This window comes from Prorops nasuta, unplaced genomic scaffold, assembly GCF_024137725.1.
Source record: "Prorops nasuta isolate Cenicafe-Biocafe unplaced genomic scaffold, Cenicafe_Pnas_1.2 PNAS00021, whole genome shotgun sequence".
Lineage (NCBI taxonomy): Eukaryota > Metazoa > Arthropoda > Insecta > Hymenoptera > Bethylidae > Prorops > Prorops nasuta.
The window spans coordinates 2,985,866-3,008,798 of NW_027116818.1; the positions used below are offsets into that span (position 1 = coordinate 2,985,866).

Sequence of the window (22,933 nt, forward strand, 5' to 3'; positions counted from 1 at the left end):
TTTTGGCCCATGCGTTTTCATTTCATCTCAAGGCGAGAACAGAGTTTACCTTCACTTTAATATTCCTATCTCATGATCGTTTCCTATCATTGCTCAGTTGCACATTATTGCGTTCGCGCTTTTAACGTAACGTGATCATCTAACTTGAAGCAAATTGTTTAAAAACATATTGTAATTAACTGACACATACACAGATTGAATATTTTATGAACTTACAATGCGTGATGCTTTGATTTTGATAGTTTTTCATTTAAGAACATCTCTGTTTTACTGATTCTTCGTTATTTCGTCATGCTCTTCTCAATCTAAACCGCTGGGGAGTATTATATTATAAACAAAAACATTAAAATTTTTAATTGACTGTTTGATGAAGAAAATTATGCTACTTCATCCAAGAACAAAAAGTCGTATTATTCAATTATTAATTTTAAGTCATGAAAATTAAGAAACAGCAAAAAATATATAAGAATTGTAAATAGATTAGATATTGATAATCCAATTTAGTCTAAAACCTGACAAAATGGATCTTGAGGAATTCGCTGACTTCTTAAGTATCCTAACTATTGGAATGTGTTTTGTTATGAAAATTCCACAAATATTTCAGTTAATATCTTTGAAATCAGCTGATCAGATATCTTTACTAGGACTATTATTAGAATTAGCAAGGTAACTCAAAGTTATTTATAGAATTTATGTATTATTTCTCTCTCAGATATTACCTCGAGAAAACATTAAAATTGTATAAATCATATCTATTTTATTCGATAATAGAATATAAGAAAATGATCGTATATTATTTTTAAAATAATGAGCTTAATTAAAATGCGAAAATATTTTTTAATCGATTAAAATTTTTTGTTAGCTACACAGTGACAACAACTTACAATTACACAAATGGCTATTCTCTGCTATCTTATTTCGAATATCCGGTGATCCTGCTTCAAGAATACGTATTAATTTATTTGGCTCTGAAGTATTCGAAAAAAATCAATATTTTCACAATACTGGCCGCAATAACTTACTTTCTTTTGGTCGCAAGTTTCCTGCAAATTCTACCAAAATATATTTTGACCTTCCTAATAGTTAGTATATAGTGTAAATTGTTTTATCACATTGTAATTATATTAATTTTTTAATTAACGATTGGCTGATTTTTAGCCAATGTGCACGCCAATCTCTGCATCTAGCAAGGTGGTACAATTAATGGCAATTATCAAGGCAAAAAATGCCGATAGTGTTTCCCCGATAACGTGGTTCATATCAGCTTTCACTAATCTCAGTAAGTTAATTTTTTCTATTCTCAATAAAAATTAACCTATTGTATTTTTTCAATAGTAATTTGAACGGTGTGTATATATTATATATATGTATATTTATAAAAAAAATAATGTTTTTTCAGCAAGGGTATTTACCATATGGATGGATTCCGCGGATATCCTGCTACTGACAAATTTTATGATTTCAGTTGCTTTAAGTTCCAGCATTATGTTCTCTACCCTATATTACAGATATCGCGTTAAACAAGACTAAATAAATATATTAAATATTTTTAGCAAAGAAAAATTATCTCAATTAAAATTTGTAGACTGTAGTAAAAAAATATACCAATACTCGATATAAATTAATTTAACAATGAAAATATTATTTATTACATATCAAATTATGTAAATTAAATACTTATTGTAATATTATTACATCGTAAGTATAGATTATATAAGGAGCGTGTGTAAAATTATTTTATTAACCGAAATTATCGCTTGGTTGCAGTAGAAAAATATAAGAATTGTTGTAAAATGATATTGAATGTCTATTTTGAAAATCGTGTATTTTTCATAAAAACATGAAAAAGTGAAGGAATAAAATTGACAGAAAGTCTATAATTGTTTCATCAGTAATAACTCGTTTATTATTGTTGAATAATTTCCCAGTTAATTAAATCTTTCGTTTCTGCGTAACTATCTATTAACATTTTTGTTTTTTCTCCTATAAAACTAAACTAATTTACTGTTAAATGTATGAACGGGAAAAGACGTTAAACTATAATAAACGTAGATATGCGCGCCGTTCTTGCCATCACTAGTTTATTCACATGAAATATATATATCAAATTAGCAAATAATCGATATAAAATTAAGCATGAAAGACAAAAGAAACTTGTTCCTTATTAGACACATTCTCTGAACAAGTTAAAATAATATATATATATATATATATATATATATATATGTGTGTGTGTGTATTAATGTTATAGTATTATCCCGTAAGCTTTGCACTCGGTATTATTATAATATCATCATGCTTTAATTTATGTATTATTTTTTCTTTTCTAAGCGCATAATTCACATATGCATATTTAGTTGTTATTACAACTAAATAATTTATACAAAAACCAACTTTGCAGATTTTCACCATTTTTGGATCAAGAGTACAGAACAAAAATTGACAAGCATGTGAAACTATTAAATTAATCGAGTAATTTATTTCGTTTTTGAGGTCACTTTTAAACCAGTTAACTATAGCTGATTCTATATAAATTAAACAATAGCAGGAATAATTATAAAAAAAGTATTTGTACAATTTTTAAATCAAGCCGCCTAATGAAGTTTTCAAGGATTAAAAATTGCTTGATTTGATACTTCTGTTACTAGGGAAATAGGTCGATCTAGTGGCCAGACTTCGCCAGACTAATACAAAGCTTCATACTCAGCAATTTTCAACCCTTAATAACTTTTGTACGAAGTACTAACATTAAAAATAAGATAACAAGTTTTTCTTACGATCATTCATACCATTATAATTTAATCGACCATAGTCAACCAGCTTTTAATTAGTACAATATAATATATAATTTATGTGAATTATAATTGAACGAAGCTTTTCTTTTGTTCGCGGAGACCACCCAAATCTTTTACAGTTATATCGAACACGCATGTGAAATTCATTCGGAAAGGCTGTGTTTAAAAAAAAGCGCACGCATTGGTAAATATACACACATACAAACACACACACATGGCTCATTTGCGCAAATACAACAAGCACTGGCATTCTCACTAATTGTCAGTATAGATATGAAATGTCCGGGCAATAACGGCGCAAAAGTTTATAATTATACATATACGAAGCGAAAGTTGTTATCATTGCCAATAATACCAAAGCCGCGCATTTTAAATCAATATTCACACCCTCGTGATAATATAATTTCGCTAACAGTACACGTGACTAAAATTTGACTGATACAAGTCGTTAAGTGTTAGTCAAGCGTGCTGTTAGTGTTGGTACAAGAATTATCTGTTTAAGTTCCGTTTATTCTTTTATTTTTGTGGTTTCAAAAGTTTTTCCTTTTTTTAATTATTTTCATCAACGATATACATATATCATTACGTTCAATTGACCTGCTTGATGCGCGGTTCATGCATAGGAACTGACAAATCTTTCCCAAAGAAAATTTGATAAACCTATAGCATGGTCGAGGGAGCGCCTTATTGTCATCCCTCGTGCATTTTTTACAAGTACGTCACTTATCGTGAAATTCTTCGATATAGACGATGAACCTTATGTACATACATTATAGATTATATTGAATTTATAATACATAACATTCGCATTGGATTTTCTAATTCGTTGGGAATTAGCTTTTTCCAGTACCTCAGCAAGGAGATTGCAAAATTTATGTTTGCAAAGATTTTGAGTAAACGCTATAAAAGCTACAAACCTATTTTTTCTTGTATCAAAGCGAGATTATTATTTATATGCAATCATATGTAATTATCGTCACTTCGGTACTGATAAAGTGCGAATTCTCTACCAACAATTTGATAAATGCTTAAATTATTTATATATATATATATATATATATATATAAATATATCGGTAACTAAGAGACAAATTCATATGAAACACCTAAGCTGCAAAAAGAACGTTGTTTTTCTACCAGTGGTAACAGGTAGTGTAAGAGCTGCACCATACGTTATAAGAAAGAAGGGTAGAAAGAATTTTGTGTTAAGAAAAAATGGTGTGCATAAATTAAAATTTTCCAATAATGATCAATTATAATGGGATAAAATCGTCTTGTACGCAAATAGGTATATTCACAGAGCACAAAAAATACTTGGCTATAACAAACATTTTATTCAACTATATTCTGCGTGGTATCAGATATAAACGAACATATTTATCGTCGCACTAAAACCACTTGATGCAAATGGATATAAGTAAGCGTGATCGCATTTCAATCATTATTTTAGAGATCAGCTATGTCAATCCTATCATAAGTTCTGACTGTCAATCCCTGGGGACTACTTTTTTCATCACAAATTTTCTCCACAAAACTCGGGTTTCGTGGGAAGAATCTCAATGAAAGAGATACATCGGTATAACCCTTTTGTTATAAAAAAGAAAAATATAAAATGTTTGTGGATATATTAATATTACTAGAAAGTTAGCTGCATTTTGACCTGGTTCCTTGTGAAAAGTTACAATTAGAAATTTTATAAGGAATCACAAAACGAACTATTGGTTATATAACTATTAAATAAATTGATTATATTCTTATGTTGTTTGGAAATGAAAATATTGTTGTCTCAGTCTTCACCATTGATTGACAAAGCCACTGTTAAAAACTAGACTGCGTTAGATCTTTGAACAACGTCCATCGATATCGTTGCAGTATTTAGCGCAACTGCAAGATAGTTTGTCCCTTTTGGAGAAAGTCACCATGATTGAAGAATGAATTTGTTCCTGTAGCAATGTGTTGCTATTTCAGAGAGATACGGTATCTTTAATAAAATCTGTAGGAAGAGATAAAAAAATGATCTAAAATGCTTTTTCAAAATTTCAGTACTGAAGCTATGCACGCTGCAGCACGCGTTGCATTTCCGGTATAATTGAGAGCTTCAGGATTGCTGTCTTATTGAATTTAAATGTGAAATCAATTAATATCTCGGAAATGCTGAACTTTTAAGGGCGGTGGCAGTTCTTCAGAGGAGCCGAGACTTCCACTTTCAACTCCATCCCTCTTTCCTAGTCCGCGTGTTCCAGGAATCGATCGCTGCTGACGTTTACAGCATGCTCATCTGAAAAAAGCGACTACTTAAAAAGAAATTTCTCAATCAGTTTCTGTCGTCAGTAGTCTTTCATTTCCCCTCAATAAATTTCCTCTTTATTCTTATTTTGATTAATGCTGCCTACACGAACGGTAAAGATTCTTCAATGTCTCCTGTTTTGCTAGCGTCTCTCCAAAGTTAAAATTTGACATGCGAAAACAATCTTTTCAGTTTACATGTCTTTATGAAAAAAGTGAGACCAATTTATATGGGATTTATAAATGTAAAATGAATGGTTATTAACATAAAAGTTAAATAATCAGTCCAGCATAATTAATGTTCTCAAAGGAAGCTTGTCAATCATTAAATTGGACAGTGATTAAACTTAGCTTTTGCTTTAATGTCTTTTAATGAGAGGCTTACAATTGTGACTTATCTGCAGAATTCTGTTATTAGTCTTGTTAAATAAAATGTATATGTATTGAATAACTATATATATATATATAACATGTATTTAAGGATTTTATTCATGTGAATATTTCGCTTCACATTAGTAGTTTTTGTATTGCTGTTAAATGATAGAGTGTTGACTCTTCATTTATTTTTTTATTACAATATGAAATCTTTAATAGACTGTTTCACATATAACTAAGAGATGAAGTTACTTGACCTTTATTTTCTAATATTGTCCCTGATTTAATAAATACATTTAATGGTATTTCATATTACAATATTAAATATTTAACCCTCTGTTGACTTTACTGGAGATGCATGACCGTATCAAAACTGTATAATAATTAAACAATTTTCTTTACAGTGAATCAAAGTCATCAGTCTTATTCCCATTAACTATTAACTATTAGTTGCTGCTTAGAAAATATACTTTCCTTTACAAAAACTCCAAATTATTAATATTACTATTCATCGACTAATCGTTCTTTAACCGAATTATATATATTTATCACTCTTAATGAATTTGTAGATCAAAAAGTAGAGAATTACGTAAAAAAAAAACTCATAACCACCGTATTGTTTACCAATACACGTAAAATTTTGTTATTAATTTATTTTTCAAATAATCTTTTAATTACATATAAAGTATTTAGAATACTGTAACAAATAATATGATTGCGAATAATTTATGAAGGGGGTGAAAGGAAGTTCAATTCATTTTGAAAAGAACGCAATTTCAATGCTTGTTTGCAAATCGACTCAATTAATTAAACTCATTAGAAATATATGATTGTGGTCTCAACTTGCTAAATTTTTAATACACATTTTATTGCAAATTCTTTAAAGTCGCACATGAAATATTGACAACATCACTTTAAACATTTGTTTATTTGTATTAAAATTCTGCTGCTTTAAAAATACTATCTCTCTCTCTAATGAATAAGTTATGATTCATAAATTAAATGCGAATGTTAAAAATACAGAGTAATACATGAATTCGTCGAAAGTAGAGGGAGGGGCAAAAGAGAGAGAGAGAGAGAGAGAGAGAGGGGGGGTGGGGGGGAACGGAGATGGAAAAATATAAAAAAACATTTGTAAATTTAAACATATAGGATAGTGAGGCAGAATGTAATGAATGGAAAACATAGTTGTACAATTTGTTTCTTTTTCGTTTAATTTGTTATGTATTAATAATGAGAGTTAATTTATTGTAGAGGTTAAGGTAGTGACATTACATAGGCCGCTACTCACCTACAGGCAGTGAGCCTGTCATGGGAGTAGGTGACGACGACATCATTGTCAATCGACTTTGATCCTTAATCACAGGATCTGAAACAGAAAATTTTGGATAACCAGCCTAATCCCATTTACAAAATATTTATAAGAATAGGACGAGTATTTTTTGCAATTTTACTTGCTAATTTGAACAAAGTTATCAAATAGATAAACCTAACTATTATGATAAAAATAATGAACTTTTGTTTAACACTTATCTTTCACCTACTTAAGATTATAATTTATTATTTCAACATATTTTTTTCTAGATGTTCTTATATATCCAAATTTTTTTAAGCAGGAATAGAATACTTACAAAAATAAGGATGTTCCATAGCTTCGCGAGCTGTGAGTCTCTCGAAATGGTCATAACGCAATAATTTATCGAGAAAATCAAGGCTCTCTGGTGAAACCAAATGCTGATTTTCTGAATGTACAAAGCGTTCCCAGCGTTTGCGCGAATGCCGGCCAAGGATATCATTAAAACGAGGATCCAATTCAATATGATACTTGTCAAGATAGTCGAATAGCTCTTCAGTTCCAAGAACTTTTGCAATCCTAACTAGCTGATCGTAATTGTCATGTCCATGAAAAAACGGTTCTTTCCTAAATATCATACTTGCAAGCATACAGCCCAACGACCACATATCTAGCGAATAATCGTACATCTAAAAAAAAAATGTATCAAAATTTGATTTGGTCTATTTGACTTTGTTAGTGCAGGAATATACCTGATAATCTACAAGTAGCTCTGGTCCTTTAAAATAGCGAGATGCAACTCGAACATTGTATTCTTGACCAGGATGATAAAACTCTGCCAAACCCCAATCAATTAAACGCAACTTCCGATTTTCATGATCTATCATAACATTGTGAGGTTTAACATCCCGATGCATGATACCCATGCTATGACAATAGTCCAATGCCTGAAATAACAATAAATAAGGAAATAATCAATCTTAAAAAGCCATATAAAGCCTGACATCAATTTTGATTTTCTTACCTTTAGTAATTCATAGAGGTAGTACCGTATATCATAGTCTGTAAGTGTTTGATATAACTGTTTAAAGTCTGTGTTGTTGACATGTTCAAAGATCAGTGCTGGCGTCCTTAACACTGGATCCTTAACAACTGCTTGGAGTGTAATTATGTTGGTCCCACCTCTAAGATTTTCTAAGATTTTTATTTCTCTTTTTATCTTCTTCTTCTTCACTGGCTATAATATGATTTAAAATAATTAGTCATTTTGAAGTTATTAATTATTAGTCAAACTTAAAGGAAACTCTCATTTTTTCTGCTAACTTTAAATAAATAATGCAATAACCTTTAATATTTTTACAACGCATTTTTCATTGTTTGTTACATTTATGGCTTCAAAAACTTCGCTGTATTTCCCTCTACCCAATTTTCTCACTAATTGGTAATCATCTTGTTGTCTGTAAATGTTGGAATTGAACAAGGCATATCTTTTACATAAAAATTTAATGAAAAAATTATTAAAATCTTACCCCCAATCTACAACATAGGATTCATAGTCCCAATAATCTCTAGATTTATGTGAATTCACATCAGTGTATACCCGTGCTCTACTTGGCAGTGCCATCCTTCCTGTTATGTGGTTACTGATAATTGTTTCCTTGATTACTATACTTTTATGGTCATCTATTGAAAGCTTACGGCTACTAATTACTCTGGCTCCTTCACTCACCCGCTTGGTAACATGTGAGCAATAAAATATACCTAAAGCAAAGAAGTTAAACAATTTATTTAGAAATTTGGAAAATTAGAGCTAATAATTACTTATTAAAGAAATAATAATTACTTATTGAGGAAATAGTATTAGGAATAATAACTATTTTACACAATAACCAATATTAAAAATGTAAACTTTATGTAGAAGTCCATGGTTCAAGCTTTTTCAGTACTAAAATTGAGGCATACGGTAGAAGTCATGAACCATGCAGTATATTTTAATCGCAAAGTAGAAGCTTCTATCTATATTTGGCAAATGTTTACATTAGTATTTGATATTTGTATAGTCGGATAAAAATTGGCAGTAACAAATAGTTTTAGTGCTAATATTGTACTTCGTTTGCATTACATCTCTATCTAAATAGACTGACGCATTACCTTCCATGGTTAGAAAGAATATTTTCATTTAAACGTAAAGTACTATAAAAAGGTCTGCAACTGGTATGGATAGTAAACTAAGAATCTTTATAGGAAATATTATATTAAGAAATATGATAAATTGTAAAGACTTATTAGTCTGGTGTTTATTGATTGTCTTCTAAGTCTATCTCAGAAATTTTAGATTTAGGAAGTAACTTTGCAAACCAACACCTTACCAATTGCAAGGACGGTCCTTAATTAGCCAATATTTTCAAAGCTAAATAACATTGGAACGGAAATTCTTTATTACCGCACATGGAATATAAACATATAGCATTGCACAGTATACACATGTAGGGGAAGAGTTACACGCCATCGCGATTAGGCAATTTATGGTTGTTTAGTTTCTGCTCACCTAAAACATTCCGGAACGGGATCCTAAGCGAATATATTTTGTTGGATTCTTTAGTTTTTACTATGGCTGCTAATCTGGTCTAGCTAATTCCTAGAACCACGCGTACGCGTGAAACTTAAGATTTTCCGGGCGGCCGGCTTCTCAACTTTACGAGATCCAAGATGGCAGCCGGCAACCCGTCAGATGTGTTAAAATTCTAGATAAAAAACTTCCTATTTTCTACGTGCCGATCCGAGACACCCGCCACATAGCGGACCTTTCCAGAATTATTTATTTAATTGTAATAATTTAAAAAAAAATATATATCTGTATACAAGTAATATAGCTGTATTCAATCAAATATTTGCTACTATCCTCTTATTATACAATCGTTATGTTTCGTCTGAATATATCAATGTATAAATGAAAATATTTACGAATAAATTCTATACATATATTTAACTATATTTTTAAATTTGGACAAATTTCCAAATTGGCGGGACATGGCGATACAAATAGCCAAGAGTTTCAATAACTAAAACATAATTTTAATCGTGTATGTATATACATAAACATGAAATTAATGTTAAAAAATTAGTATTCAAATTTTAAACCTAAAACTGAATTTTTATCATAACGGGAAATAGTTCTACTTCTGTATATATACATATTATCTTCCTCCCTGTGTATGCACATGCATTTACATATGTACATACACATCTTCAATAAAGTTATTAGTTATAGTTTTAATTATCCTATAACAATAATATGTTAGTATATAGACATTAAATGAACAAAACTCAAGTTTTTTTTGTTTATATACATTTTTCACTCACGTTTGAAGTGTTAAAAATTATGATTTTGTTATTTAAGGCGCTAGACTTTTATAAAGGGGGAAGGGGGATATAAAAAATAGGAAATGAGTGGGAAGTATACTAAGGAGTGGTGGGGGGAATCTACTATTGCGCTACTTGCAGAAAATATGTGAGAAAATAATAAGGAAGAAGAATGGAGAAGGGGAAGGCAAATTCTCTTAACTTTACATAAGTTTCAATTTATTTTGCAACAGATAGATGGCACTATCATAATTGTTCATTTCTCCAATTTACCAGATGGCAGATATACTATATAGAGTCCCAGAGAGGCTATCTTCAATAATTTTGTTTATGATAATAATGCGCGCGCAACAGTCATATGATCATTCTACACCAGCTGGTCTGCTGCTTATTTGATAGGCGTTGACTTTTTCGGAGAAATATTAATGGTACTCTGTTAATTTTCTAATAATTGAAGAAAATTATATTTTGTGAGTGTAAGAAAGTAGAAATTTTAACAAAACACAATGGCACTCAGCGATGCGGACGTTCATAAACAGGTTCGTGCAATAAGTATGTCTGTTAATTGTCAAATGTCTTCGAAAACTAAAACCCGAGCTATTTTTACGTTTTATTACACATAAATTTATTAAGTGACAATCGATCAAATGGCTCTCTTATGCATATTAAAAATATACTGTATGTTTATAAACAGAAAAACAAAACTTATTATGATTAATTAAATATTATATGATTGCCAATTAATTATGCTTTAAAACTTATATATTTTATCAAATTCTGATAGATTAAGCATATGATGGCTTTCATTGAACAAGAAGCCAATGAAAAAGCAGAAGAAATAGATGCTAAAGCAGAAGAGGAGTTTAATATAGAAAAAGGTCGCCTTGTTCAGCAACAACGTCTTAAAATAATGGAGTACTATGAAAAGAAAGAGAAGCAAGTTGAATTACAAAAGAAAATGTAAGCCTAGATATTCTATCAGCCTCTTTTTAAAATGTCTCTTCTTTTTATTGATATATAACTTTTCTTGTTCATGTGCAGTCAGTCGTCCAATATGCTTAATCAAGCTCGTTTAAAAGTATTAAAAGTTAGGGAAGACCATGTGCGCAATGTACTCGATGAAGCCAGAAAGAGATTAGGAGAAGTAACCAGAGATCAAGCCAAGTATACTAAAATTCTAAAGCTTCTTATTATTCAAGGACTTTATCAGGTATAGTTTTTATCTCTATTTATTATTTTCATAATTTTTAAAATACATTATTAAATATACTTAGATTATAATAGGTACTAAAGTATGTTTATTGGAAATAATCTTTATAGCTAACAGAAGAAAAAGTCAAAATTCGAACCCGCCAAGCTGATGTAAATCTTATAAAATCTATTCTTGATGAAATTCAAGAGACTTACAAGAATTTATCAAAGAAAGAAACAACTGTTAAAGTAGATGAAGATAACTTTTTGCCTGCAGATAGTTGTGGAGGTGTTGAGTTATTCGCGGCTAGAGGTAATATATTTTAAAAAACATTTTCTTCTATATTAATATTAAATTTTAGACACTAATATAGTTTATTTGATTTTTAATAGGTCGCATAAAAATTAGCAATACATTAGAGTCAAGGTTGGAATTAATTGCCCAGCAATTAGTACCTGAGATTCGATGTGCCCTATTTGGCCGCAATCCCAACCGTAAATTTGCTGATTAAATACTTCTTCCTAAAAATTGTTAATTAACCCAAACATTCCCTGTCTAGTAGCTATTATGAATTATATAAACGTGTTGCATAGAATAAATTTAACTCCTTGTAAATGTTTCACCTATACCAATAAATAAGTATTATAACCCCATAAAATGTTTCTTCTTTAGCATCATTATTTTTCCCTGGATTTATTTGTATTGACTATAATCTCTTTTTAAGTTAACATTTATGTTTATGAAGCTTCTATAATAAATTTTTTAAAATGTATACATTAATCTTACAAGTTTTTCCATTATGCGAACGTTCTTTTTCTATCATATTAACTACTAGAAAAAGGTTCTTTCTAATAACCAATATGCATCATTACGTCTGAAACTGGTTAGTTTGATCGTTTAAAACTTAAATTTTAATTTTTAAAGTTACATAATAGCAATTACCTATCACGTGTTCTGAATCGATTTAAAATCCAAGGAACGCGAACTGTGAACGATCCAAAGTGTCAACACTCAAGGGAACCTCCAATCTATAGTAAATGTCACGTAGGCTATAGATTTCGAGGATCGCTTCAATTTGTTACTTGGCAAATTTCTTTTGTGAGGGTGTTAGACTTAGACTCAAATACATATACGGCAAGCATACGATTGTAAGGTAAAAGCGTCCGTCTGTGAGCTTTTAAGTAACCTAAGTGTTGCTATTTAAAATTTTTGGGATGGGACGTATAGATGAGGTTAATGAAATTTTATGAAGGAAAGTAACAATTTTATAAATACTCTTATTGCAATAGTTTTTGGATTTTTACAGCTTGCTGGTGATCAAACATCAGGAGAAAAGAATCGTACGTTTGTATTTGAAAATGAGGATCATACATTAGGAAATGCTTTAAGATCCATAGTATCACAGTAGTAAGTTTTCCTGTTGCATTTTTAATTCTTTAATGCATTAGTTCTTTTAATTTTTATTTTAGTTCTAACATTTCTTATTCTTAGTAATGATGTTGACTTTTGTGGCTACACTGTGCCACATCCAGCTGAGTCAAAGATGCATTTTAGAATACAAGCCAAAAACAGTAGTGCAGTTAATATTCTTATTCGAGGATTAAAGGATCTAGAAAAGATTTGCGATCACACATTAGAGAAATTTAATGCAGCTTACGAGGAACATAAACAATCTGTGTAACTTTAACACATATAACTGTTATTTTATATATATTTAATATAAAAATGTAAATAAATGATTTTTCATAAATACTAGTTTATATTTATCTTCAAACATATTTTTTACAAATAATGGGGTAGGTATAAGTATTTATGAAAATAAAAAGATTCATAAGATTATCATAAAAATAATAGAAGTGGAAACTAGTTTTAGGACTAATTAGGATTCTTTGTAACAATTAGCAGAAATCTTGGTACAGTGGCATTTATAGATGTATACCTTCCTGCCTTCCAATGTTGTAACAGAATTATTTTATACTGATATCAAACTTAATAAATTTATATCAATGCAAACATTAACTTTTATAAAATAATTTGTGTGTATAAATGTAACTAAGAAACCATATGTGTAATTATCGGAAAGCAACTACAAATGAAATTACTAAGATTGTTTTTTCAAACTTCAAACCATAACCAATACTTTAAAAAATATATTTTAATTTGCAGTGTATAAATAATTCTTTCTTTTGATTAATATTAAACATAAAAAACAGATTCTTTTGTAATAAACTGTTTGTTTTATTTCTGTATAAGCTTCACAAATTCTTCATAAAATTTTATTTAAAATAACTGGAATTTCTTTGTTTATTCCTAGTGCATGAAGGCATACTAATGCTGCACCTTGCTCTGCCCATTTTTTTTTCTTTTCCCTGTATATAATTACGCGTTACTTACACCTGAAAATTTTGAAAACTTAAAGTTAGAACATGATATACACATACCAAAATGATGAGCCATATCGTTTTCCATCAAAAGTAACAATAGAACGGAAAAGTTTCTCTTCCTTAAATGTTTCATATTGAGGCATCTTTTTCCCTTGTTTTACTGACCAATCTATTAATTGTGATTTTGGTAATTTGTTATCTACATTATAGCTATTTCGTAAAAAAGCACAACACATTTTTGTCACGCCTTCATCATCAAATTTCTGTTTTTTGCACATTGGTTCATGATTAGAATCCATAAATTCAGATGGTTTAACATTATATCGACCATAGTATCCTTGATCATGAAACTCTTTTTCTTTTAATCGATAATAGTCATCCATATCCCACACAGCACTGAAAATTAGAAGCAAACCTTTCTTGAATTTTACAGTAAAAGAAATCATAAATATAATAAATACCATATTTGTTCAAGGGTCTGTGCACCAAGAAATTTTCTACCCAATTGGGATTCTTGAAGTTCTCTTAGAATGTTTTGTACACAATATTTAGTATTTGAAGGTGAATTATCATAATCTACTGCATATTTCAGGTACGCTTTAATTACTTCTTCCATTGATAATAAGCCTTCTTTACGAAAAATGGAGCAATTCCATTCTGCAGAACGAGCAAGCATAACACTGGTACATCCAGTACTTTTTTTAAAACTAAAATGCAACTTATAATTATTCAATGCTTTTACATATAATATTATTATACCTTTAGATCCTTTTGTACCTGAATATATCTTTGTAAGTTTGAATATCTCTTGAGCCACCATTTGCAATTATAGGTATTGTCAATCTATTAGAAATTTCTTTTAAATATTGATCACGATTTGCATGTTGTGGTCTTTCATCAATTGTCCGACCATGTATAGCAATAGCAGCAATGCCAGTTAATTCAAAAGACTTAACAAGTTTAATTGTATCTTCTAAATTTTCTAAAACCCTGATTTTACAAGTTATAGGAATTTTCAAATTTTTAACTAAGGTTTCTAAAATTTGTTTTGCTTTCTCAGGTTTACTAAGCAAAGCAGCCCCCATTCCCCCTAGCATGGAAAATTTCTTAGGGCATCCCATATTAATGTCTATTGCAGCAACATCGGATTCAACTATTTTTGCTACTTCAAGTGCCCTGGATGGATCACAAGTACCTATTTGCAGGACTACATGATGTCTTTCCTTAGGGCACGTACGAAAGACTACTGTACCATCAGTTTTGTCAATGTAATCAATAGTATTTAGAACAACTGAAAAGTAAAGAATCTATAAATCTCTTATAAAATTAATTTAATATTAACAATAAACCTGTAATTACTATTTTCTTTACGAACTGATCGTAGTAATTTCAAATCAATAAGTTCCTCTGTATAAACTATATCAGCACCATAATCCAAAGCTAAAAGACGCATTGGCAAAGTACCAATACGTACCATTGGTGCAAGTATGAGCTTATTTTCATAATTCAACCTAAATCTTTTGGAGCTTTCCATTTGAAATATCTCACTGCAACAACAAATGTAAATAATATTTTATAAAATACTCCAAAAATTTTCAGAAGCCTTATATTTATTTGACATCAGACACATGTGTTCAACATCTTGTGTCAGTGTCAATATACTCTACATATATCACTCTATATATATAATGGTAACGTAGATATCGATTCGACTTGAATTACGATTCAATCGATCGAGGAACTGGAATCGAACATCGAACACAACTCATCGAATTATCGACTCTCGAGTTCAATAGCGCCTGCGCCCTAGCCGCCTGATAGATATATAGGCATCGGATAAATCGGATTATCGGATTGGCAGAATTTTATTGGTACGCTCACTACACTCATGGTATGATGGCGTAGGCTTACGCGAAGACTAATTATTGTTTATTACATATAATTGCTACAAGTTACAGTACTTACAGTTGGATACTTGTTTACAATATTTCTCTGCTGTAAAAGGTTGAAAAAAACAGGAATTAAAATATCTACAGTATGGGAGAACGGTACAACATTCACAGTCAATTAGAGCATTTGCAATCGAAATATATCGGTACCGGACATGCTGATACTACAAAGTTTGATTGGTTGGTGAATCAACATCGAGACTCTTGCAGCTCTTATATGGGCCATTACGATCTTCTCAATTTTTTTGCTATCGCAGAAAACGAAGCTAAAGCACGTGTCAGATTCAATCTTATGGAAAAAATGCTTCAACCTTGTGGGCCACCACCAGAAAAACCTGAAGATTAATTCGACTCTGTTAAGAAATGTTTGTGTTCAGACTTTCATACTTTTTACTATATGAGCACAAAAGACTTTCAAAATAACAGTTTAAATATATTTCATAATAAAAGTGTGGTTAGTTTTATTCGTTCACCTTGAATAAAGTTTAATTTTTAATTGTATTGTCATAGTGTGAGATATTAGTGTTTAATATTTAATTGGCGTTTATTGATCAATTGTTCCAAGATGCCTGTGCCATGTTCTACAAAGTGTGGAAAGGATGCTGTTCTAAAGGTACATAGTTCAATGATTAATTATAAAATTGAAGTTATGTTTCCATATTAATGTAATATTTAATTATCAGTTTTATATTGGTTTATAATTTTATTTTATTTTATACAAAGAGACCAAAAACTGGAGATGCATTGTGTAAAGAATGCTTCTTCTGGGCATTTGAAAGCGAAATTCATTTTACTATTGAAAAGGCAAAATTATTCAAACCAGGCTATAAAGTAGCGATTGGTGCATCAGGAGGAAAGGATTCTACAGTATTGGCATATGTTTTGAAATTACTGAATGATCGCTACAATTATGGACTTGACTTGTTTCTTTTATCCATAGATGAAGGAATATCTGGTAAGAGATATAAATAACTGATTTTTAAGTTGATGAAATTTACTTAACATAAAATCTTAGGTTATCGTGATGATAGTTTAAAAACAGTAGAGCAAAATCGGGATGATTACAAAATTCCATTGAAAATATTGTCATACAAGGATCTATATGGCTGGACAATGGATGAAATTGTAGAGCAGGTTATTATTAAAGTTCATTTCTTTTCTTACATATTTTATTGCAATTTTAACTTTAAACAATTTTTAAAGATTGGTAGAAAAAATAATTGCACATTTTGTGGAGTTTTTCGAAGACAAGCTTTGGATAGAGGAGCTGCCTTGTTAAAAGTGGATGCTATTGCAACTGGTCATAATGCAGATGATATTGCTGAGACTGTTATAATGAACATATTGAGAGGTGACATTGCTAGACTACAAAGATGTACATCTATTATTACAGTAAGTTTATATTTGAAATAAATTTGAAACATTCCAAATAAATTTTTTACTGATTTTATTTGTAGGCTGGTGATGATTCTATAATGAGATGCAAGCCTTTGAAGTATACATATGAGAAAGAAATTGTTATGTATGCTTTTTTTAAAAAGTTGGTATACTTTTCTACAGAATGCAAATTTGCTCCAAATGCTTATAGAGGACATGCCAGAACATACATTAAAGATTTAGAAAAAGTTAGGCCTTCTGCAATAATTGATATAATACATTCAGGTACTTTGCTCTAAATATTATATTACGAATCTTGTACTAAATTTTGATATTACTTTTTATAGGAGAAACTTTACAAGTTAAAGAAACAGTTAAAATGCCAGTAAAAAGGAAATGCAGTTTTTGTGGATTTGTGTCAAGTCAAGAACTATGCAAAGCCTGCATTCTACTGGAAGGATTAAATCGTGGACTTCCAAAGCTTGGAATAGGAAAAACTAGCAAAATAAATAAATTTATAGCTGAAAAGATGAAGAATAAACCATTAGTTATATGAAAGGAGAATATTTATTTTGCTATGTTTACTTCATTAAATTGTGTATTTTCGTTTTATCCATCCTTTTTGCTCTTATCTCAAGAAAATATATTACATTTTGTTACAACTGCATTATGTATAATTCATATAAAAGTCTAAAAAATCACATTAAAGTTATTAAAATTTACAAATTTGTAACTTTGGATCATCCAGAACTTTTAAACTATATAATAAATTACTTCTGAATTATTACATAATTCTATGTAAATTAACACAAAAATACGTTTGTTTTATTTCAATAATTGTTTTTTTAACACAATTAAATTATATAAGCAGGAGCTTTTTGCGTTATTGATCCTCTACAAACAGGGCAGCTACTTTTAATATCATCTGAACAATCTTCACATATGCAAACATGACCACATGGTAATAAAATTATTTCACGAGGGTTTGTGTGACAAACTACACATATTTGGTCTTCTCTGAGGTCTTTCTCCCTCACACGTCGTCTTCGCTCTCTCCTAGACGCTGCTAGCGATTCACGTAATTCTTTTGAAACTCTTTGCTCTTCTCTATCCTTCCAATACCGACGTGCTACCATTCCACCTATTAATAAACCTATGGCTCCAAGCATAATGCATACTAATCTATAAGAAAAAAACTTGTCAGTTTCTCTCAAAATTATTGAATACACAAAACTGACCTATATATTTTTCTTCGTTCATCTAGCTTCCTAAGCAAGGAAGAAATAGACATAGTTGTTAAGTAAAATGGAGCATTAGTTGGAGGTTGTAAGATAAATGCTCTGCCATTTCCTACAGATTTGCTAAGTTCTCCTATTCCAGTGATAACTACACCTTCTCTAAGCATTTCTTCCGTTGTCTGTAAACCTCTTTGGCGAACTCCTTTTTTTAGAAAGATAATAAAAATGTTATTTTAATCAAATTGGTTAAATTGTAAATGATATACCTGTAAAAAACCCCCACAAATGATCTGTAAATGTTGGTACAGTAGGCTCAAAGTAATCAGAAACTACATCCATATCTAAAATATCAGCAGATAATGGATCATTAACTTCAATTTGGTAAGGTCCTTGTTGTATAGCAAATGCTACAGTATTATATACTTTTTGCATAGTACGTTGTTGGTCTGACCTAAAATATTTATTTCTAATTTTGATGATGCTTTAACACAAGGAAATTTTATTATTTTTCATATATACCAGAAACCTGCTGTGCTCCTTGCAACAACATGTTCCTTAATACTAAGCTTTTGTATAACTCCTGTAACATCTTGGTTCTTTATTGAATGAAGGGGTTTTCCTAATGGTTTAACGATTCCTCTGATAGCTATGTAATCTATTTTACCATCAGGTGTTTTATTTATTAATCCCTTCAAATCGGTACCAATGTCACAGAATTCAGCATTCTATTTACAGTTAAAAGCCAAGAATAATTAAATTAAAAGTACAGCAGTTAAATAAAAATGAAAAGAAATGAAAAAATTACAAATAATGTTCCTGTATTATATGTTTCCTTAAATAATTATAATATCTTAGCAATGGAATAATATACCTTGACAGATGCAATTGCATTTTTGCAATGGAAATATTGTTTAAGGCAAATTCCAAAAATCACGGTATCAATACCGAGAAATATAATTTCGCCTAGGTATTCCATTGCTAGGTTAAACTTTCCAAAAGTGAAAGAAAGTAATTGTTCATCTTTACAGTAGAATTAAATTTTTAACACACGCCATTAATTTTGTACAAATTTCATATACAGCCATTTCTCATTTAACAAAACTAATAAAAAGAATTATTTAAACACTACTTTCTTATCATTATATGACTGACTGATGATAATATAGCTGCGTTCAGGAATTTACTGAAAGTTGATGGTACCATAAATGATGATAACGGGATAAAAAATTTACAAATTAACCACCAAAAACTACTTCCTTCCCAATACTATAAAGTTCATTTATTTTAGATTTCTGTTGTTTGTAAAAAATTTGAGATATTGTCACCGTCATCCATTCATCCGATTTGCTTGAATACCGGCCCTTAATACATAAGCTTTATTTGTGTACATACATACAGTAATCGCCAGGTATGGCTTTCCCATAATTTTTCGATGCTTTTAGGAATCGCATTAAAAAGACCAGCGCTTTTACTTCGCGCACCTAACTCACTCGCTTGCTTCGTTCGTATGTATATACTACAACTATAAATTGAATCGTGTGTGCTTTCAGCTATAGTGTATAGTAATCATTTTCCATGTTAAATTACAGAGTGAAGCTAGCTGAACCACACACGATTCAATTTTCCACTGATTTCCCACTGTGCACTACGGCCGTGTTCCGTTATTGACTGTGAGTACTGAAAATCTATAGTTTATGTCACGCAAACTATAGATTACTAGTACTCACAGTCAATAACGGAACACGGCCTACATACACCATAGGAAATTGATTCGGCGACCTTTCAGTTAACTTCACTTCGTACTTTCTCTACGAATTTCAAAGGCGGCGATCAATTTTCCACAGTGTCTATACACTATTAAAAAAACTTATAAAAAACTTCGTCTGAGCTCGGTAAATTTCGTTATACACGTCAGATGTAAGCGGGAACTATAAATAGTATAAATGCAGACATTTGTTTAACAGAACATCATTTATTATAACATGCAGATGTTTTAAAATATTTATTAACTACATTTTTTATTGTAAATTAATTGCAAAACAGCATATATAATGACGATATTCACTTACAAAAGAATTATTTTTAAACGGCACTACGCGACACGAATTTTTTAAATGTCACTACACGGCGTGGAATTTTTAAACGCGCATTCATTTTAGAATAAGACCGTCTAATGTATAACAAATATTATTTTATTAAACTGTAGTGAGTTCATTTTATAGTTCATTTAACTTCAAAATAAAATGATGAGAATTATGGGTTAAGAGAGTCCTTGAGTCTTCTACTTTTAATCGTGCAAGCACTAAACACGCACACGCGTGTGCTGCACACTGACAATTTTTACGAGTTTTCTAATTATTACACTTCTTTTACAAATGAAAGCTTTTATTTTCATCACATACAGTATTCCATTAAATTATTGTATTATATAAAATCAATAATAATGAATGAAAATTTACTTAAAATTAATTAAACTGTAACAAAATAATTTATTTTAATTAAATTTACATAGATTTATTAAAGAGCGGTAAAATTTTATTAACATAATAATAAAATAGCACGTATTTGATGAAAATAAAACACTACATTATTTTTAATCGCGACTAATGCGAAATAAATGTCAGTGATTATAAAAAGAAACAGCGCGATTTACTGACAACTCATACGCGGAAATTTGATAGATAAACTGAAACTCGCGCTTCAAAAAAATACTATCCGGGACAGGTACTACTCGTTAAGATTCTTTTTCACTGGCTTTTAAAACGCTAAATTTGCCATATGATATAAAATTGTTAACATTGCAATGTATTAGCATAAGTATTTTCGAAAAAATGGTCAATCCGTACTTGGCAAAATAATCATTTTAAAAGTTAGTGAAAGAGATCCTACTCATACCGATAGCAGTCGCAACTGATTTGCGGAATATCTCACATTGCAACCAATCAGGTGCGATTGCTAATTAACCCGCCCACAATAAGCGATACCTGTTCCGCATAGCCCTCTCGCGTAGCGGGTACATCAACTCAGTTATCAATTAACCGCGTACCGGTCGTCAGTGGATCCCGCGTTGTGGTTTTCGTAACCACTGAGTACTGACATTTAGTTTAAATTAGTCGCGATTAAAAATAATTTAATGTTTTATTTTCATCACATATGAGCTATTTATTTTATAATATTAATAAAATTGTGCCGCGTTTTATAAAATTTAAATAAATTTAATTAGTTTTTATTATTTTTATACAAACAATTTAAATTTATTTAAAATTTTATTAATTATTATTAATTTCTAAATAAATTTAAAATTCTGGTTAAAATTTTTTAATAGTGTTGTGCAATTATAAGTATTCGGCATTGGTGACAATAAATTGTTTAAAAATTAAACTTAACTTTTCTATATAATTTCCGCATATTTAATTATGTCAAGAGGGAAATTTAAGTAATGCAGTTGGGATATTTTAATAGAATATATAGTAATGAATGCAGTGTGTGATGAAAATAAAAGCTTTTATCTGTGTGTAATTCGCGTAATAAATAGAAAATTTGTGACTATAGTCAGTGCGGAGCGTATCTATTGTGTATGTGTGTGTGAGTGCTGCAGCGAATAAAGACAGAAGCCTCAAAGACTGTTAAAGCCTGCCAGTTTTACTTTAATTATATTAAAGTTAAATAAATTAAAATTAACTCTATAAATTTATATGCAATAATTTATTTCTGTTACGGTTAGCGACTTCACTAAAGAGTGAGAGAGCGCGTTTAAAAATTTCACGTCGAGGAGTGTCGTTTGAAAAATCCGAGTCTCGTAGTGTCAGTCGATAAGTGCTCGTCGTGGAGTGCGGTTTTACAGGGTAGTATACCTTAAAATAAAACTCGCGCCACGAAATGCCGTTTGAAAAATCCGAGTTTCGAAGTGTAGATCGATAAGTGTTCGTCGCGCAGTGCGGTTGTCCCGCGTAGTATACGTTGAAATAAAATTCGCGTCGCGCAGTGCCGTTTGAAAAATCCGAGTTTCGAAGTGTCAGTCGATAAATGTTCGTCGCGGAATGCGGTTGTCCCGCGTATTATACGTTGAAATAAAAATCGCGCCGAGCAGTGCTGTTTGAAAAATCCGAGTTTCGTAGTGTCAGTCGATAATTGTTCGTCGCGGGGTGCGGTTGTCCCGCGTAGTATATGTTAAAATAAAATTCGCGTCGCGCATACCGTTTGTAAAATCCTAGTTTCGTAGTGTCATTCGATAAGTGTTTGTCGTGGAATGCGGTTGTCCCGTGTAGTATACGTTAAAATAAAATTCGCTTCGCGCAGTGCCGTTTGAAAAATCCGAGTTTCGAAGTGTCAATCGATAAGTGTTCGTCGCGGAATGCGGTTGTCCCGTGTAGTATACGTTAAAATAAAATTCGCTTCGCGCAGTGCCGTTTGAAAAATCCGAGTTTCGAAGTGTCAATCGATAAGTGTTCGTCGCGCAGTGCAGTTGTCCCGCGTAGTATACGTTGAAATAAAATTCGCGTCGCGCATACCGTTTGTAAAATCTTAGTTTCGTAGTGTCATTCGATAAGTGCTCGTCGCGGAATGCGGTTGTCCCGCGTAGTATACGTTGAAATAAAAATCGCACCGAGCAGTGCCGTTTGAAAAATCCGAGTTTCGTAGTGTCAGTCGATAAGTGTTCGTCGCGAAATGTGGTTGTCCC

General features: G+C 30.7%; 7 protein-coding genes across 7 annotated transcripts; 4 read left to right on the plus strand and 3 right to left on the minus strand.

The window, feature by feature from the left end:
- The first annotated feature begins 65 nt into the window (after nucleotides 1–65).
- Nucleotides 66–1,721, plus strand: LOC136781019 (solute carrier family 66 member 3). The gene is made up of 4 exons (XM_066739677.1): nucleotides 66–666; nucleotides 863–1,082; nucleotides 1,159–1,279; nucleotides 1,400–1,721. Exons 1-4 carry the CDS (start codon nucleotides 521–523, stop codon nucleotides 1,528–1,530), a joined length of 618 nt encoding a protein of 205 aa, XP_066595774.1. The 5' UTR covers nucleotides 66–520; the 3' UTR covers nucleotides 1,531–1,721.
- Nucleotides 1,722–1,912: 191 nt separating this feature from the next.
- CkIIalpha (casein kinase II subunit alpha) lies at nucleotides 1,913–9,463 on the minus strand. The gene is made up of 8 exons (XM_066739664.1): nucleotides 9,298–9,463; nucleotides 8,279–8,510; nucleotides 8,095–8,206; nucleotides 7,774–7,986; nucleotides 7,502–7,696; nucleotides 7,087–7,438; nucleotides 6,747–6,824; nucleotides 1,913–5,072 (listed from the first exon to the last, which is right to left on the minus strand). Exons 2-8 carry the CDS (start codon nucleotides 8,371–8,373, stop codon nucleotides 5,020–5,022), a joined length of 1,098 nt encoding a protein of 365 aa, XP_066595761.1. The 5' UTR covers nucleotides 8,374–8,510; nucleotides 9,298–9,463; the 3' UTR covers nucleotides 1,913–5,019.
- Nucleotides 9,464–10,476: 1,013 nt separating this feature from the next.
- Nucleotides 10,477–11,962, plus strand: Vha26 (V-type proton ATPase subunit Vha26). Its single transcript, XM_066739672.1, has 5 exons — nucleotides 10,477–10,651; nucleotides 10,897–11,072; nucleotides 11,154–11,322; nucleotides 11,433–11,616; nucleotides 11,697–11,962. Exons 1-5 carry the CDS (start codon nucleotides 10,619–10,621, stop codon nucleotides 11,813–11,815), a joined length of 681 nt encoding a protein of 226 aa, XP_066595769.1. The 5' UTR covers nucleotides 10,477–10,618; the 3' UTR covers nucleotides 11,816–11,962.
- Nucleotides 11,963–12,377: 415 nt separating this feature from the next.
- On the plus strand, nucleotides 12,378–13,123 carry l(2)37Cg (RNA polymerases I and III subunit AC2 l(2)37Cg). Its single transcript, XM_066739682.1, has 3 exons — nucleotides 12,378–12,536; nucleotides 12,611–12,711; nucleotides 12,796–13,123. The coding sequence occupies exons 1-3, from the start codon at nucleotides 12,519–12,521 to the stop codon at nucleotides 12,983–12,985; spliced, it is 309 nt and encodes a 102-aa protein (XP_066595779.1). The 5' UTR covers nucleotides 12,378–12,518; the 3' UTR covers nucleotides 12,986–13,123.
- A 412-nt stretch (nucleotides 13,124–13,535) lies between these two features.
- On the minus strand, nucleotides 13,536–15,378 carry Dus2 (Dihydrouridine synthase 2). The gene is made up of 5 exons (XM_066739661.1): nucleotides 15,048–15,378; nucleotides 14,466–14,979; nucleotides 14,150–14,395; nucleotides 13,746–14,084; nucleotides 13,536–13,673 (listed from the first exon to the last, which is right to left on the minus strand). Exons 1-5 carry the CDS (start codon nucleotides 15,220–15,222, stop codon nucleotides 13,571–13,573), a joined length of 1,377 nt encoding a protein of 458 aa, XP_066595758.1. The 5' UTR covers nucleotides 15,223–15,378; the 3' UTR covers nucleotides 13,536–13,570.
- Nucleotides 15,379–15,554: 176 nt separating this feature from the next.
- On the plus strand, nucleotides 15,555–17,570 carry Ctu1 (Cytosolic thiouridylase subunit 1). Its single transcript, XM_066739665.1, has 8 exons — nucleotides 15,555–15,817; nucleotides 15,895–16,091; nucleotides 16,203–16,250; nucleotides 16,361–16,592; nucleotides 16,653–16,771; nucleotides 16,841–17,029; nucleotides 17,095–17,299; nucleotides 17,362–17,570. Exons 2-8 carry the CDS (start codon nucleotides 16,035–16,037, stop codon nucleotides 17,568–17,570), a joined length of 1,059 nt encoding a protein of 352 aa, XP_066595762.1. The 5' UTR covers nucleotides 15,555–15,817; nucleotides 15,895–16,034.
- Nucleotides 17,571–17,852: 282 nt separating this feature from the next.
- On the minus strand, nucleotides 17,853–19,659 carry Mul1 (Mitochondrial E3 ubiquitin protein ligase 1). Its single transcript, XM_066739666.1, has 5 exons — nucleotides 19,124–19,659; nucleotides 18,772–18,977; nucleotides 18,519–18,703; nucleotides 18,253–18,454; nucleotides 17,853–18,196 (listed from the first exon to the last, which is right to left on the minus strand). Exons 1-5 carry the CDS (start codon nucleotides 19,226–19,228, stop codon nucleotides 17,869–17,871), a joined length of 1,026 nt encoding a protein of 341 aa, XP_066595763.1. The 5' UTR covers nucleotides 19,229–19,659; the 3' UTR covers nucleotides 17,853–17,868.
- Nucleotides 19,660–22,933: the final 3,274 nt, after the last annotated feature.

What these genes read in the sequence shown, in the direction of transcription:
- Mul1 (XM_066739666.1), bottom strand. Translation starts at nt 19,228, where the DNA reads ATGGAATACCTAGGCGAAATTATATTTCTCGGTATTGATACCGTGATT. An exon ending in ATGCAATTGCATCTGTCAAG is followed by an intron (nt 18,978 to 19,123) that starts GTATATTATTCC and finishes AACTGTAAATAG; the next exon opens with AATGCTGAATTCTGTGACAT. An exon ending in GAACGAAGAAAAATATATAG is followed by an intron (nt 18,197 to 18,252) that starts GTCAGTTTTGTG and finishes TTTTTCTTATAG; the next exon opens with ATTAGTATGCATTATGCTTG.
- CkIIalpha (XM_066739664.1), bottom strand. Translation starts at nt 8,373, where the DNA reads ATGGCACTGCCAAGTAGAGCACGGGTATACACTGATGTGAATTCACAT. An exon ending in TCCTATGTTGTAGATTGGGG is followed by an intron (nt 8,207 to 8,278) that starts GTAAGATTTTAA and finishes CAACATTTACAG; the next exon opens with ACAACAAGATGATTACCAAT. An exon ending in TATGGAACATCCTTATTTTT is followed by an intron (nt 6,825 to 7,086) that starts GTAAGTATTCTA and finishes TTTCTGTTTCAG; the next exon opens with ATCCTGTGATTAAGGATCAA.
- Vha26 (XM_066739672.1), top strand. Translation starts at nt 10,619, where the DNA reads ATGGCACTCAGCGATGCGGACGTTCATAAACAG. An exon ending in ATGCGGACGTTCATAAACAG is followed by an intron (nt 10,652 to 10,896) that starts GTTCGTGCAATA and finishes AAATTCTGATAG; the next exon opens with ATTAAGCATATGATGGCTTT. An exon ending in TTATTCAAGGACTTTATCAG is followed by an intron (nt 11,323 to 11,432) that starts GTATAGTTTTTA and finishes TAATCTTTATAG; the next exon opens with CTAACAGAAGAAAAAGTCAA.
- LOC136781019 (XM_066739677.1), top strand. Translation starts at nt 521, where the DNA reads ATGGATCTTGAGGAATTCGCTGACTTCTTAAGTATCCTAACTATTGGA. An exon ending in ATATTTTGACCTTCCTAATA is followed by an intron (nt 1,083 to 1,158) that starts GTTAGTATATAG and finishes GCTGATTTTTAG; the next exon opens with CCAATGTGCACGCCAATCTC. An exon ending in ATCAGCTTTCACTAATCTCA is followed by an intron (nt 1,280 to 1,399) that starts GTAAGTTAATTT and finishes ATGTTTTTTCAG; the next exon opens with CAAGGGTATTTACCATATGG.
- Dus2 (XM_066739661.1), bottom strand. Translation starts at nt 15,222, where the DNA reads ATGGAAAGCTCCAAAAGATTTAGGTTGAATTATGAAAATAAGCTCATA. An exon ending in ATCAGTTCGTAAAGAAAATA is followed by an intron (nt 14,980 to 15,047) that starts GTAATTACAGGT and finishes TTTACTTTTCAG; the next exon opens with TTGTTCTAAATACTATTGAT. An exon ending in ACTTACAAAGATATATTCAG is followed by an intron (nt 14,396 to 14,465) that starts GTACAAAAGGAT and finishes GTTGCATTTTAG; the next exon opens with TTTTAAAAAAAGTACTGGAT.
- Ctu1 (XM_066739665.1), top strand. Translation starts at nt 16,035, where the DNA reads ATGAGCACAAAAGACTTTCAAAATAACAGTTTAAATATATTTCATAAT. An exon ending in TATTTCATAATAAAAGTGTG is followed by an intron (nt 16,092 to 16,202) that starts GTTAGTTTTATT and finishes AATTGTTCCAAG; the next exon opens with ATGCCTGTGCCATGTTCTAC. An exon ending in TGGATGAAATTGTAGAGCAG is followed by an intron (nt 16,772 to 16,840) that starts GTTATTATTAAA and finishes CAATTTTTAAAG; the next exon opens with ATTGGTAGAAAAAATAATTG.